Raw genomic sequence first — 17,060 nt, forward strand, 5'->3', positions numbered from 1 at the left:
ATACTATATATGGACTAATTAGTTGTGGTTTGAAAAGTTAATGAATATTTCAAAAAAACTTTGTTCAAATAAAAAAATTCAGGATGAGGACACCCTAATCACTTAGCGATATGAAATATACTTTACGACTTATTCTCATAACTACCAAAAACACACAAAAAGTGTGGTCGGTCGAGCCGTTTCAGAGGAGTACCACCACAAACACCGCTACACGAGAATTTTATATATATTAACTGTTAGCAAAGTTCATGTAAACATTTCTGTCAAAAATGGAAAATCGGTGAAAACAATTGACCATGAATAGTAACGCTTTTTTAATTCAATGAGTTTCGTTATCCCATTATTTTCAAGAACTATTTGAGGCTACGATTCGGTATACCGAAACCTGATTATTGCTAAAGATGAGTTTTGCAACATTTCAATTGATTGTCGTTATCGAACGACTCTTGCTTGAAGAACTTAATGGTAAAAAATGATTCACTCTGACCTTACTTCATGATACTTCGAATTCAAAGGACATGGCACACTTAGTATGGAATTTTGTTCCTTGTTCGATTGTTTTATTTCATATTCAGTATATCATTAGAAATTATTAAAACCCGCCATAAATATAAACTTAAAATTCGAAAGAAGGTTAGTTTCAATCATTCTAAATGTTCATTATTACCGAACTAAGAAGCATTAATAACCTCGTCATTGATTAGAAAATAATTTGAATTAACCAATCTTTAGTATTTGATCTTTAGAGTAACTTTATGTGTATAAAGTAAACGACTAAAATAACACAGTTTTATGACTTTAAAGAGATCTTATGATGATCCAATTCAAAAGAAGAAATCGTTACTTGCGTGTTCATTGTGGATTTTTGAGTTGAACCTTGTTCGTCCTGCTAAGATGCATAGAATATGTACTGGGTATATATCTACAATAGCGCGATATATCGGTAATGCAGGGCTACCCAAATTCGAGTCTATGCCTGGGGTTCACGTAAAGGGTGAGAGATAGAGAGTCACTTAATTTGTGGCAAAGTTGTTTATTTTTAAATTTAATTATTGATACCAAAAAGTTGACTCTAGCTTTTTTGGTTCCGGAGATACACGGAAAAACCAAAAATTTCGAAATCCTATTTTTTGCCATATCTTCTTTTATGTAGAGAATCTTTTTATTCTTTGCCATTGGAGAAACTTCCATTGTTCTAACATAATTTTTTTTCAGGGTTTCGTCCAACTTGGGGTACCTTCAACTTTGAATTTTAAAGCGAGCCTGTATTTTTTGTAGCAATTTTTTGATCGGTAATGTTCAATAATGTCGTGAATTTTTTTATATTTCCGGGATTAATTTCGAATGGAAACAATTCTTATTTTTTATCCAACACCAGACAGCGGCTGTTTTGACCTGCTATAGGAGCTGCTATAGTTTGTCTTATCGTTGGTAAAAAACGGTCCCCAACGACATCAAAGTCAAATTCCAAATTTGTGTGAACAGATTCTCAATATTTCTTCAAGTAAAGAAGATACAGCAAAAATAGAACTTCAAATTAGCTAGAGTTGCTTTTTTGCCATCATTCAATAATACGCAAAAACAGAAAACCACAATATAACCCACTCTGTCTCTTATCGTTCATGAGATTCCTATGCATAGACTAGAACAGGGGTCGGCAAATAGTTTTAGGTGGGGTCCAGATGCTGTGGGAAAATTTTAACAAGGTCCGGAAAAAAATAACTGATGATAATTAAGTGCTATCTATGTATTATTTTGGTTTCAAATCAAATTTTGAATTATAAAACGCAAGGCCTAAAATTAATGTGAGAAATTACACCGACGGTCTTGAGCCAGTTTTTTATAGTTTGGTTCTAGACAGGAACAACTAATTTGAAGTGTGTCTTCTAGGTGGACGTCCATTAATCTCGAACGATTTTTTTTTCAAAAAATTCATCTTTGAGAAAGTGTTTCTTGCAATTTTCATTTTTTTCTGGGACATTCTTGGTCCAAAATTGTTCAGTGGATATCGTTTATAAATTTGTAAATCAATTATCTCTATTTGAAGTGATGGCTTTGACAGATTAAATGACTTGGCAGCCACATCTGTCCATTCTGCCGTTAATTCAATTTCAAATGGCGATTTAAGAAACGGAGATAGCTTGCCCATCTCTGCAAACACTTGAAATCTTGTAGCAAATTCGTACCTAAGCTCGGCCAGAAATTTTACAAACACTACAATGTGTTCTTCAGAGTTCTTCTCATATTCAAGAACTGTCGGAAAATGAATACATTCTTGTCTTGCAATATATTTTTAAAGATATCCAGCTTGCGACGAAAAGCAGACACGCTTTTTTATCAGATCACAAATTAATTTTCCATTTTCTAGCAACTCTTTAGTCCAAAAATATTATTTCAATCAATGAAGGTATAGTATACCTTATCTACGAATCAATTTATACGTGGTATACAACACACTACAATATTTGGCGGTCCAAGGTCCGTTTGCGGACCGCGGTCCGCCTGTTGCTGACCGTTGGACTAGAATATGATGAATGATGAACAGTTTTATATAAAAGACCAGAAAGACCACGTTTTGAAAATAGTTGGGGTACCTTCAGATGCACATGGTGTTGCACTCTATATATTAGTTTGATTTCGCATTCTATATGAAATTATTTGTTATTCTTAATAGTTTTTCGATTATCTGTGTTTTTGAATTATTTTTACAACATTGAAGAAACAATTTCTTAATATTTCAAATTCAAAACAAAAGGAGCGACAAAACATGATTGTCCTCCACCCTGTTGAATACATTTTGGTTATCTTAAAGTATGTTACATGTTTAATTGTCCACGTTTTTCTGGACAGAAGTTAGCCAAAAACGAAATCAAATAATGAATTGTGACGTTGTGGATTGACTTGTGTGATTTGTTTTTCATTACTTCGGACTCCCATTATCCAATATTACCTATATAAAATGATTTAAAATCCTCGAAAGAACCAATACAAATGAAAATTTCCAAGAATAGCAGCAAAAAATAGAACAAAAAATTAAAATTTAAGGGTTTCCAAACCAAGTAACTTCACGACGTTTCGATTGTTAGTATCCACAGTCGTCTTCGGGTGATGACTGGACTAATTCCTCCGAGAGATGACTATTTATGGGTCATTCCAGTACTTTCACTCATCACCTATTTCCGCTTCACCGGTTTAGCGGGCGATGAGCGTTTCGCTGGAGTTGGCCATTTTTCGCTTGATTATGGGTTTCCATACGTTGCTAGCCAAGCTAGCGTAGAGATACGCAACATATGGAAATCCATAATCAAACGAAAAATGGCCAACTTCCGCCAAACGCTCATTTTTCGCTAAACCGGTGAAGCAGAAAGAGGTGATTAGTGAAAGTACTCTAATGACCCATGAATAGGCATCTCTCGGAGAAATTAGTCCAGACATCACCCAAAGACGATTGTGGATACTAACAATCGAAACGTTGTGAAGTAAGTTGGCTTGGAATCACTTAATTTTTCATTTTAATTTTAATTTTTTGTTTAATTGTTTCATTTTTTACGGCTATTCTTTTTAATTTTTATTTGTGTTTGTTCTTTCGGGGATTTCAAATCATTTTATATAATATTAGAGAATGGAAATCCGAACTAATGAAATTCATCATGAAACATTGTCAATCACCTTCGAACAAATTGTATGATTTGCCTGAAAACTGATGTGTTTATTTACTAAAAATTGCACACAGGCAGAGTTAATTGGAATGGTGAAGAACAGGGCACATCGAAAAGTGTCGTTATAAAACAATATTGGCAGATGATAACCACTAACCAACTTACCCTCGATAATGAAGGTCATCAAATGAAGGTAATCAGATTATTATCATCATATTTCATCTCTTGTGATACCTAGTATTAACTCGGTTTCTATCTGTTGTTATGAAGTTAACTTCATATTTTTCGATTTCTAAACTTTCGAAGGCATCTACAAACTTTTTTCTGTAACTGATCTGATCAATTTCAAGCATTCCTAACTTATTCTATGGCCGTTCTCTAAAGCATGTTGAGGAACACTAGATTTCTCTGGTCTATAAAATCAAATATTTGAATATGTTCCCAGTATCGAGTTATTATAGTCTGCTTAGTTTGACTAAATGAAAAAAATCATTTAGTAAATACAGGCGTACACGTACATTCCGTATCTACAACTGCTTTTGAATCAGTAAGTTTATTTAAGTAAAACATCTTTTTAGCTTTCTATTTCTCCATCATTTTACAAAAAATGTGGGAAACTGAGAAGTATAAAGCAAAAAAAAGCTTTTTTCTTGAAAGACAGTCTCTCCTAAAAATATACTCCAATTTAAATAAGTATTTTTACTTTACAAATAATGCAACAGTACGAAACAGTCCCAATTTGGAAGAAAACTCCAATAAATTTCAAATCTTTCGAATAGTGTCTTGCAGATAAAGCTAAACCGAATTTCAAAAATTGGTTTACCTTGACTCCTTGTAGTATTAAAAAAAAGAGGGATTGATCTAAGAAAGGAAAATTAAAATCATGTTAAGTGACCATCAATATGGTTCCTGACTATTTCGATGTTATGGCTTGTTGTGGGTTTTCGTTCATTGTTTTCTGACTTCTTCAAAGATCGTCCTATACAAGTTACTTGATAGTTCTTTTGGATACCTTTGCCACAAATAGTAATGTTTCTTGATAATCCGTATTGTACTCATTTTTTTCTTCAATTGTATATTAACGATATATTGAAAAAGACCAGAATTCTAATATACTGATCGATTTAAATGCCCGAACTTTCTTTAGAAAACGGTGTTCTTGTGGAATGAACTTCCTGTTCCAATAGACCCCGAGCCCATGCAAAATTTTCAGGGGGTCATAAAATACCTCCTAAAATTTATGATTTTTGTAGTAATATAGTCAATTTTAGCCTAATGCCGTCAATGGGCCATGTGAAAATGTTAGGAAAGTGACACACCAATTCAAGTGGGAGAAAGTTTGTCAAAAGTCTTTTAGGGTTTTTTAAATCTAAATATGCACCAAGTACAATTGAGATATTTCCTAACCAAAAACCGTACAAAAAAATAGTACAGGAAAATTTGAAAAAAATTCAGTTTACGTAAAAGGGACCTCTACCTAACTATATCCAAAGGTCACTTTAGCATGTCATATGAATTGGTTTATGGTTAGTAAACGTAAAATCAACCTCCTGTCCTGGACCTATATAAGGGTGGTGATTTGATCACTCGTGAAACTTTTATTACTTCTTCATAAAATACTGACTTTTGTTAACATGCCGTACAATTTGGATGGTGCAGATAGAGGAAATAACCTTCAATTTATCCCAAAAAATATTAAAAATGTTCATCATTCACTTTCTGACAATAATGAAGTGCCTGTCTACAAATATATTTCTTACACTTTTGAATATTTCTGTGATAATTTCGTAATTTATACCATCGAACCGTTTATCCGTAAAATAAATAGAATTTGAGAATAATTTAACATACATATGAAATGCATAGTTGTTAGTACCTGCCTACATAAGCCAAACCGTTTTATGAGTGAAGTAAATAGAATAGGTGAAAGGTTCAAACCCAAATGAATTTTTAACTGATGTTACAACAAGATCTCATTATGATAGGTTGATTCGAGTGTATCTGATGGTCTGTGTAGGTTATGTTAATAACTCCTTTAGCCACCTAGAGAGAATCATGTAATAAAGCAGCAATTAGATAAATTCTTGCGGGAAAATTATCTGGTACGAAGCGGATTCGAACTCGAACACTTGGTGAAAAGTTTCTGTGTCAATTAAAATCTTAAAATTACTAAGAAATTAAGTTGTCATAAATATGTATAATAAAATATAAAAATATAAAAATATAATTTTCTTTCATTGCAGAATTCAAATCTGATACTAGTTCAAAATGTCCGATGCTAACAGAATGCCCATTCAGAGCAGAATCTTGTAGTGACGATGACGATTGCTCGCCAGATGCAGTGTGTTGCAAGAGTCCTTGTGGAAAAGTCTGTACCAAACAGCTGTTCACAGGTAAGGATATTGTTTATGACAATTCAAAGGTTTACTCATCAATTTGATTCATGAATCCAAATTTTCAGTTTCAATTCAGGTTTTCTCAGATAAAAAAAACAAGAAACATTATTTGTGAAATACCATTTCTAATCACAAATGTTTTATTAGTTTTCCAAGTATGGTAACTGACATAAAGAAGGTATGTCATTATTAATTGAATATAGTACAGATAAATACGTGTTGCAGTCAAAAGAATACTTTCACGTATAGTCAGTGGGCATACTTGAAGACTGGCTATAAATCAAATCATCTAAAGGAACAATTCGTTCAGGCCAGTCTCAACACCCTACACAGTAGGTTAATGGACTGACACCTATCAGAAAACAACTACTCCCCTGGCTAATACCACGAAGGGCGTTGGATTATATCCGACAGGTGTCAGTGCAGGATTCTTCACAGAAGTTATTCCTGCATATGCTGTTGGCAATACAACTGCCGCAATAGATTTTCAATTATTGGAACACACTTGCAGACCGGTTTCGGTCTGTTTGGCCACTCGTCAGTGCAAGGTAGTGTATATCATCAACATAAAGTCGATGATTTCCGATAATTGAAAATCGAATTCCGTCAGAGTATCATTCCTCGAACTAAGCTGAAGACTACAACAAACAACAGGTTTGTCGTCGCTCCATCTGCCTGTGAACGAGGTAACCAACTGCATATCCAAATTTGCCCAATTCCTCGTAAAAGGAAAAAAAAAAATTTTCACGTATAGTCAGTGGGCATACTTGAAGACTGGCTATAAATCAAATCATCTAAAGGAACAATTCGTTCAGGCCAGTCTCAACACCCTACACAGTAGGTTAATGGACTGACACCTATCAGAAAACAACTACTCCCCTGGCTAATACCACGAAGGGCGTTGGATTATATCCGACAGGTGTCAGTGCAGGATTCTTCACAGAAGTTATTCCTGCATATGCTGTTGGCAATACAACTGCCGCAATAGATTTTCAATTATTGGAACACACTTGCAGACCGGTTTCGGGCTGTTTGGCCACTCGTCAGTGCAAGGTAGTGTATATCATCAACATAAAGTTCGAATTGTTCCTTTAGATGATTTGATTTATAGCCAGTCTTCAAGTATGCCCACTGACTATACGTGAAAGATTTTTTTCCTTTTACGAGGAATTGGGCAAATTTGGATATGCAGTTGGTTACCTCGTTCACAGGCAGATGGAGCGACGACAAACCTGTTGTTTGTTGTAGTCTTCAGCTTAGTTCGAGGAATGATACTCTGACGGAATTCGATTTTCAATTATCGGAAATCATCGACTTTATGTTGATGATATACACTACCTTGCACTGACGAGTGGCCAAACAGCCCGAAACCGGTCTGCAAGTGTGTTCCAATAATTGAAAATCTATTGCGGCAGTTGTATTGCCAACAGCATATGCAGGAATAACTTCTGTGAAGAATCCTGCTCTGACACCTGTCGGATATAATCCAACGCCCTTCGTGGTATTAGCCAGGGGAGTAGTTGTTTTCTGATAGGTGTCAGTCCATTAACCTACTGTGTAGGGTGTTGAGACTGGCCTGAACGAATTGTTCCTTTAGATGATTCAAAAGAATACTATGATCAAACATTTTTTTTACTGTTGAATCAATGTAAGATGAACGATGAACGGAAAATACTATGGATTCTGACAAGTTTGTTTCTCTATGTCAAGTTGAAAATATATGCATGTCATTATTATCTTTTTCAGTAGATACTTTCCAAGATACCATATTTTCAATTGATTTTGTCAAAGCCAACAACGGGTTTAAAATTATAAAAACTGGCCCTTTTTAGAAATGATAATGAATCCGAATTGGAAGTGTTATCAGATTTGAAATGTAAAAGAAGATAAATGAATAAAAACACTAGGAAAAAAATATTTGGATGAGTCAGTTAAACATGAAAATAGTACCAAAATTATAAAAAAAGAAATAAACGAAGAATACGAAATAAGGGGTAGTTCAACTTGAATAAAACAAAATGTGTATGAGATATCAAAATTTTGTATTCGTTTGAAAGACCTATTTATGTGTGGAAAATTAACATCTTTCAAATGTCCGCCACAACTTCTCTGGGTGGAACGTCTAATTTTTTATGACTCCGGCGCATTTGACCGATGGCATGGGTTATGTTGAGGACTGGTGTGGTTTGTGGCTTATTCGTATACACCTGCGACTTAAGAAAACCTCACAAGGAAAAGTCAAACGGGGTTAAATCGCACGATCTCAGTGGCCAGTTCACCTCCACGTGATATGATCATGCCCTCAAATCGCTCGTGCAGAATATCCAATGTGGAATGAGCTGTGTGGCATGTAGCGACGTCCTGTTGAAACCACATATCGTTGGGGTCCAGATCATCCAATTTAGGCCAGAAGAAATGTGTAATAATCGACCTATAGTGCTCGCCGTTGACAGTGATGGCCTAGTCAATGCCGGCAGCCCAAAATCCACACCAAACAATGACTTTTTCGGGATGCATTGGATCTCATGTAGATTGGTTTCGTCCCAAATTCAACAATTCTGTTTGTTCATGTACCCATTCATCCAGAAATGGACCTCATCGCTAAAGATGATTTTTCGATGAAAACTAGGATTAGTTGCCAACTGCTCCAGATCCCATTCAGCGAGCACACGTCGTTGTCTATAGTCGTTTGCCTTCAGTTCCTGGGTCAGTTGTATTTTGTACAGGTGCAGTCCCAAGCTACGACGCAAAATTCGCCAAGTTGTGGTCTGCCTCGGATTATCCTGCAGACTCACACACAGCGGATCTTGCTTTTCGTCAACATACGGGTGTTGGTCGATCGTTTACTGAAACATTGGACTCAAATTTATCCACCACATTGCGTAGGACGATTATGGCGACCGTGACATAAGCGAAGCGCACGGTACGTTGGCCGAACAGAACACTCATTTTGATAAAACAATTTTACTATTTACACGTGTTGTTGAATGCTATATCCGTCTGTGGTGATTTGGCAAAAGAGACTGAACCGTTATTTTAATAACTCGACACGTGTTTCGACAGAACAAATGTGCGGGGCTCAATTTTCTAGTGCATCATCTTCTGACTATTCCTTTCACACATGAGATGTTCACAAAAGAAAAACGAACAATACAGGAAATAAGCAGTCAGTAACGGTTTCTCGAGGGGTATTGTAGATGATTTTATAAGGAAGAAAAAGTTGAGGTTAAGAATGAACGAAATCGTGACTTTTAGAAACGAAGAGAACCAAGATAAATTTATCTCAGTTCCATACCACCAATACACGAAGAAATTTGGAAAGATTTTTAAGGAACTAGGTATGAAGCTGGTATTTAAAAAAAGTTTTACACTACTGAGCCTTTTAGAAAATCCAAAATACCAAGTCGAGAATTCGGAAAAGTCTGCAATTTACGAAATTAAATATAAGGACTGCGATGCAAAATATTATTGACAGACAAAAATATCTATTAAAATAAGATATAAGGAAGACTTAGCACACCTAAAATATGAAAGACCGGGAAAATCAGCAGTCGTCCATCATATTTTGCAACAAAACCATTCCATAGACTTTAGTTAATTAAGATTAGTTAGACAAGTTAACAACAACGTCCATCTAGATGCCTACGAGAGTGTAGAAATAAGTAACATAAAAATTTTATGAATAACGATCGTGGACCAACACCTAATACTATAATATACCTATTAGCTTGTTGGAATCATATTTTAATTTTCAGATTTACCTGATTATTACATAAGGACACAGTACAATTAACTTAAGACTAGTAGATAAGGCAACATTGTGAAATTAATTTAAGACACTTGAGTTTCGGGTACCTAGCAGAGATATCTATGGTATATATAAGGATAACATTGTACGTATATTTAGTTTGATCTTCTTCTTGAAAAAGATCACTTGGTGATCGAAACACGTGTCCAGGTGTTGAAATAACGGTTTGGTGTTGGGATAAAACTCCAGTAATCACCACACCAAAGGTTCCAAACAGTGCATCACAGAAGAGACTGAATAAATGCCAACTAATTTGACAGATGTAGCTTCAACAAGATGGCCGTTATCAATTGTCAAAATTTGAGAGTCCCTGATGGAAGACCCTTCATGAAGATATAAAAAAATATAAGCTGATTTGTAGAAAAAAATGCGTTATATGTTATTAACAAACAATAAGTGATATTTCAGTAATACAGAAGAACATGAAAGTTAAAATGAAACAAAAAATTAAATTGTATAATATAATAGCAAACATTTTTCTAACCAAGATCCTTCAGTTATTGTAGATAATTTTTTGGAAATCAAAAAAAGAAGTAACTTATTTTGTTGATATTATATATGTTTTGGGTAAAGCTGGAAATAGAGTAAAACAAGATGTATCCGGTTTGACTTAGTATTATCCAAGCTTTTTGGGTAAAGTCCGAATAATAAGTAAAATAAATTTTAATTCAGAATTTACCCATACTCACCTAGGTCTACCCAATACTGACTGGGCAATGTTGAAAATTCATCTAGTTAATTAATGGAATTAAAATTAAAGGGCATTTTGAACTTTCATTATTGATGAAACCTTTAAAGGCGAACATGATATATTTAATAGCACAAACATATTAAAATTTCATATGACAATTAGTTCACAAAAGTACTACTGATCAATATCATTAAAATTTCCATTTGTAGCAACTGTGGCATTTTTAATTGCAAAATTTTTCTGCAGCTTTGCATAAACACTTCCGTGTAGCACATTTTGCTATCGCACCTTTCATAACCTTGACCTCCTGAAAGCGGGGATTACCTAAGTTTAGGTTCTGGCGCACTTGTGTTAATGAATCTATAATGTAAATAATAATGTTTTTCTACACCCGTACTCTAACAATACACTTATATGACCATAATCCGTTTCATAATGATATCCATTATGATACAGATTTTTCATAACGATACAGATTATCAACCAATAGAAACCTATAATTTTTCAATCAAGAATCCTGTTCCTTTGTTTGTCCTAGATTCTAACCTAAGTAACTAATTGCTTTATTTGTCAAAATCAGTTGTCATATTACCTACCTATATTATCAAAATGTCTGAAAACAGCGATATAGAAGGAATACCATCGACTCTAATATTTTTAAAAGATCAGATTAATTACAGTTGTTATATTCAATATAAATATAATTAGAATCTTTATAGTTTTCATATATCCATGATAATACCATTAAGTTTGTGTTTTTTTTAAAAAAACATGAGTTAATTACTGTAAATGTGTTCAATACAAATATAATATTTATAGTTTTTCATTATTTATCGGGTTTAGAAAAAATAGCGTATGCAACTCTCATGTAATGGTTATTAATACACTCGCATATACCATACAAAACTCGCCTTCGGCTCGTTTCGTATCCCGGTTAATGCTCGTGTCTTAATAACCATCATTACATGATCGTTGCATAATATACTATTAATAGCTCAATTAAAATATAACCTGGCTAAACGAACCTAACCTTACCTTGAGAATATTTGAAAGTTAAATAAAAACAGTTGCTAAACCTAACCTAACCTAAATTATGTAAGAGCGCCGGGACCTAAACTAGGCAATGTCTCCGCTCTTTGTGCCACGAGCTCGAAAATGCCGCAACACCTAACATTACCCAGCCAAAGTTGATTAGACCTAGGTGAATGTGAATGAAGCCCAAATTGAAATTTATTTTAATTATCATTCGTACCCAAAAAGCTTGGGTGATACTAAGTCAACCCGGGTAAACCTAGGTTTCCTCCATCTTTTAGCATTACCCGTAACATATATACCACATGTTAATTTCGATAGTATGAATCTTGATTATTATTTCACTTCACGTCACAGCTCTAACTCATTTTGATACACACTGTATATCAATATAGTCAACTGATTATTTTCAATGCTGACTTTCAGTCACATTGTGATTGTGTCGATGATTCATGGAAAAACAATTGTCAAGGTGGGAACTGTCTGCACTAGACACGCACGTATGCATTAGGTTCCTTCTAGACTGTTGAAATCGAAGGCGTGGAAATTTCTTTGTCTACTATGTTCTTTTCAATATCCTTTCAGAATATCCATTAGCATTTTGGGAATGTCTGTAATTGAATAGGGCAGTATCTATAGTTGATGGAGTGTTCGAAACAAATCATGTATAATGAACCTTATGTGTCTCCACACCCCTTTTTTTTGTATACATTTTGAAACTTCATGATGATTTTCACATTATTAAAATATACCGAATATTCATATGTAGAATCACCCAAAAACAATTATATTTTGTCAAAATAGTTTATGTATTTGTTACCTTTTATTATTGATTGTTACAACTAGGTTACTGAAGTTAAAAAAGGTATGAAATATTGAACGAAAGTCATTTTTATGGAGGAAATCCTATGTTTCATTGACTATTTTTAAGGATTTCCACCTTACACAATCTGAATAAATAAAAAATATAATGGAGCACTTTATACTGGTGTATAAAGGACAAACTTTTTATTTCACTCCGATGAATCACTGTGTATTTTTCAGAAAAAAGTTCTATTCAAGTAAAATAGGTATGTCATATTTAACAATTTTCCTGTTGATAAAATAACTAAGAAATTGTGAAAATACGCATCTTAACATTTTGAAAGACTTCGTCTTCAGAATTCTAAAATGTGATTAACAGTTGTTTCTTTGATTTGCTCTATTTTCAAACCTCCTTGACACAAACATTGAGTGTCTTAACAATTTAATTTTTTTTTATAGGCAAAATTATTAAATACGACGAGTTAGTGATAAGTAGAACATTTTTTTGAAAAAAATATTTTGAATTATTGCAATAAATTATCAGAGTGAACTAAGTTTCCCCTTTCTACACCTGCATGAAGTTTCCACTACAATTTTTCATTTTTACAGATTGTGGTCGATTGTAAGTATGAAATATATGATAACTTAATGACTTCACTGTCTAAATAAGTCACTATACGTAAAATGCACTCAATAAACTCCATGCACTCAATAAATAAACTCAATAAACTCTATGTAATTTTCAAACTATACTTATATTCAAATACTATGCTTCCAAGTTGGAAACATAAGGGGGCAAACCGCGGACACGTGTTTCTGGCTATTGGCCTCATCAACACTTGTTTGCACTTACTTAGGAATTCTGGGTCTTCTGACTGGAACCACAAATGTGCGGTTGGCTCCTGTTGTGGGCTCCGTGCGTATGTGGTGTTTCCTATTTTCGGCAAAAAAGTGTTGCCCATCTTTGCACTTGGCGGCACCGCGCTGATAAGGACAATTGCACTTATCTATTTATCTTTATATATATATATATATATATATATATATATATATATATATATATATATATATATATATATATAAAGTCTATATATAATATCTATAATATGTATATATATATATATATATATATATATATATATATATATATATAAAGATAAATAGATAAGTGCAATTGTCCTTATCAGCGCGGTGCCGCCAAGTGCAAAGATGGGCAACACTTTTTTGCCGAAAATAGGAAACACCACATACGCACGGAGCCCACAACAGGAGCCAACCGCACATTTGTGGTTCCAGTCAGAAGACCCAGAATTCCTAAGTAAGTGCAAACAAGTGTTGATGAGGCCAATAGCCAGAAACACGTGTCCGCGGTTTGCCCCCTTATGTTTCCAACTTGGAAGCATAGTATTTGAATATAAGTATAGTTTGAAAATTACATAGAGTTTATTGAGTTTATTTATTGAGTGCATGGAGTTTATTGAGTGCATTTTACGTATAGTGACTTATTTAGACAGTGAAGTCATTAAGTTATCATATATTTCATACTTACAATCGACCACAATCTGTAAAAATGAAAAATTGTAGTGGAAACTTCATGCAGGTGTAGAAAGGGGAAACTTAGTTCACTCTGATAATTTATTGCAATAATTCAAAGTATTTTTTTCAAAAAAATGTTCTACTTATCACTAACTCGTCGTATTTAATAATTTTGCCTATAAAAAAAAATTAAATTGTTAAGACACTCAATGTTTGTGTCAAGGAGGTTTGAAAATAGAGCAAATCAAAGAAACAACTGTTAATCACATTTTAGAATTCTGAAGACGAAGTCTTTCAAAATGTTAAGATGCGTATTTTCACAATTTCTTAGCTATTTTATCAACAGGAAAATTGTTAAATATGACATACCTATTTTACTTGAATAGAACTTTTTTCTGAAAAATACACAGTGATTCATCGGAGTGAAATAAAAAGTTTGTCCTTTATACACCAGTATAAAGTGCTCCATTATATTTTTTATTTATTCAGATTGTGTAAGGTGGAAATCCTTAAAAATAGTCAATGAAACATAGGATTTCCTCCATAAAAATGACTTTCGTTCAATATTTCATACCTTTTTTAACTTCAGTAACCTAGTTGTAACAATCAATAATAAAAGGTAACAAATACATAAACTATTTTGACAAAATATAATTGTTTTTGGGTGATTCTACATATGAATATTCGGTATATTTTAATAATGTGAAAATCATCATGAAGTTTCAAAATGTATACAAAAAAAAGGGGTGTGGAGACACATAAGGTTCATTATACATGATTTGTTTCGAACACTCCATCAACTATAGATACTGCCCTATTCAATTACAGACATTCCCAAAATGCTAATGGATATTCTGAAAGGATATTGAAAAGAACATAGTAGACAAAGAAATTTCCACGCCTTCGATTTCAACAGTCTAGAAGGAACCTAATGCATACGTGCGTGTCTAGTGCAGACAGTTCCCACCTTGACAATTGTTTTTCCATGAATCATCGACACAATCACAATGTGACTGAAAGTCAGCATTGAAAATAATCAGTTGACTATATTGATATACAGTGTGTATCAAAATGAGTTAGAGCTGTGACGTGAAGTGAAATAATAATCAAGATTCATACTATCGAAATTAACATGTGGTATATATGTTACGGGTAATGCTAAAAGATGGAGGAAACCTAGGTTTACCCGGGTTGACTTAGTATCACCCAAGCTTTTTGGGTACGAATGATAATTAAAATAAATTTCAATTTGGGCTTCATTCACATTCACCTAGGTCTAATCAACTTTGGCTGGGTAATGTTAGGTGTTGCGGCATTTTCGAGCTCGTGGCACAAAGAGCGGAGACATTGCCTAGTTTAGGTCCCGGCGCTCTTACATAATTTAGGTTAGGTTAGGTTTAGCAACTGTTTTTATTTAACTTTCAAATATTCTCAAGGTAAGGTTAGGTTCGTTTAGCCAGGTTATATTTTAATTGAGCTATTAATAGTATATTATGCAACGATCATGTAATGATGGTTATTAAGACACGAGCATTATATATATATATATATATATATATATATATATATATATATATATATATATATATATATACATATTATAGATATATAGATCCTTAAATAATGTACTAGTTAATCCAAATATTTGTTTTGTGAAAACTAACATTGTGATTTTTTTTAGGATGCCAGACCCTGAGGATGGCCGCTTCGAGAAGAGCGAAAGCTCTTGGAGTGGAAACGAAATCTCTGCGAATGCCACGTTGCAACAAGAAAGGTGCTTTCGAACCCGTTCAGTGCGATAATGAGATCGTCAGTTCTTGCTGGTGCGTGGATGAAGCAGGATTTGAACTAGCAGGAACTCGAGCTCCCGCTGCATCCCTAGTTAATTGTACAGGTAGGTGAATGGGTTCATCCATTTAGAACATCCAATTAATATACAAATATTATATAAACATCCGCAGGCATACTTAATAGTTTTGAAAAACGTATGTATATCTTTTTTTAATATCTCAACATTTGTTGCGCTAAAGGCGGATTTCCACCAAACGGACTTGATTGCGACTAATTTCGTTTTCAAAAACAGAAACGAAAAACAAACTCGAATTCCATCAAACAGACAAAAACTAGTCTGAGTCGCGTTTTTTGTTGTGACATGTTTTCTGTCGTTTCCATTTCTCGTCATGGTCTCTAGATGATGTTTTCATAATGACCTGCGTTTTTTTTAAATTCGAATTTTCTGAGCGAAAGCGAAGAACAGCATACTAGATTAGAACATTGTTGAGAAGACGAATAGATTACGGAATGGATAAAATTGTGGCAGATTTTATAAATGCTGACACAGAAATTAACGGAAACCTAGGATGATAGAAATTCATACCCACCACAGATTAACAATGATGTAATGATGTCACATTAAGACACACATTAAAACAAAATAGTGAACTGAATAGTTGCGTGTTGTGTCGCCGACCGATTTCACAAAGCGATTTAGGTTTACAAAAACATAGACTGTGTCGAAATCGACACAGTTGCTGTTTTGTTGTGGTTTTGTCCGTTTGGTGGAAATATGTCTCAACAACTAGTTTGAAATGTATAAAAAATTCGGTTACAAAAATGAAGAGTTCGTTTTTTGCGAACACCTTGATTATGAATTTATCAGTAGTTTATTTGTCCTTATTCGAAGGTTTATAATAAACATGATGATATTCAGAATTCTACCCTGGATTATTTGCTCTTTCTAAAAGCTATTCAGAAAGAGCCGATACCTGATAAAAATCCATACCGTATTCAAGTAACACTTTATTGTAAGATTTTCACTGAACAGTTCACTAAATTGCAACACCTGTTTCACAAAATAATAGTCTTCTCAGACGTGCTTATACTGACTAAATTCCAAATAAATAGTGCTTTATATAGTATATCAATTTGCATCAAATGACCTTTTACCTACCCAATGACTGATTATTTTACTTAAGTTCAGGTAAAAACCAATTGAGATTTTAAGCATTATAAAAAAACTGCGTACCACCGGCTCCAACGCTCTTGTCATGGGCAGTTGGTCCCAGTACTCAAATTTGTGGTGGTGGTGGTGTTTCGTCATCTGATAATGTTAGTTGTAATTTATCAACCCAACG

The 17,060-nt window shown here is 33.8% G+C and overlaps 1 protein-coding gene across 1 annotated transcript in view; it reads left to right on the plus strand.

Annotated features, from left to right (window-relative positions):
- Window positions 1-17,060, plus strand: part of LOC111505844 (uncharacterized) — a 101,789-nt gene that overhangs the window by 29,074 nt on the left and 55,655 nt on the right. The window contains exons 3-4 of the mRNA XM_074180799.1: window positions 5,903-6,052; window positions 15,608-15,820. Of these exons, the coding sequence (XP_074036900.1) occupies window positions 5,903-6,052; window positions 15,608-15,820 (363 nt within the window). The remainder of the gene's footprint in view (window positions 1-5,902; window positions 6,053-15,607; window positions 15,821-17,060) is intronic.

The sequence above is a fragment of the Leptinotarsa decemlineata genome, unplaced genomic scaffold, assembly GCF_025532065.1.
Source record: "Leptinotarsa decemlineata unplaced genomic scaffold, Ldec_3_MD MMD2_tig00026299_RagTag_RagTag, whole genome shotgun sequence".
NCBI classification, from domain to species: domain Eukaryota; kingdom Metazoa; phylum Arthropoda; class Insecta; order Coleoptera; family Chrysomelidae; genus Leptinotarsa; species Leptinotarsa decemlineata.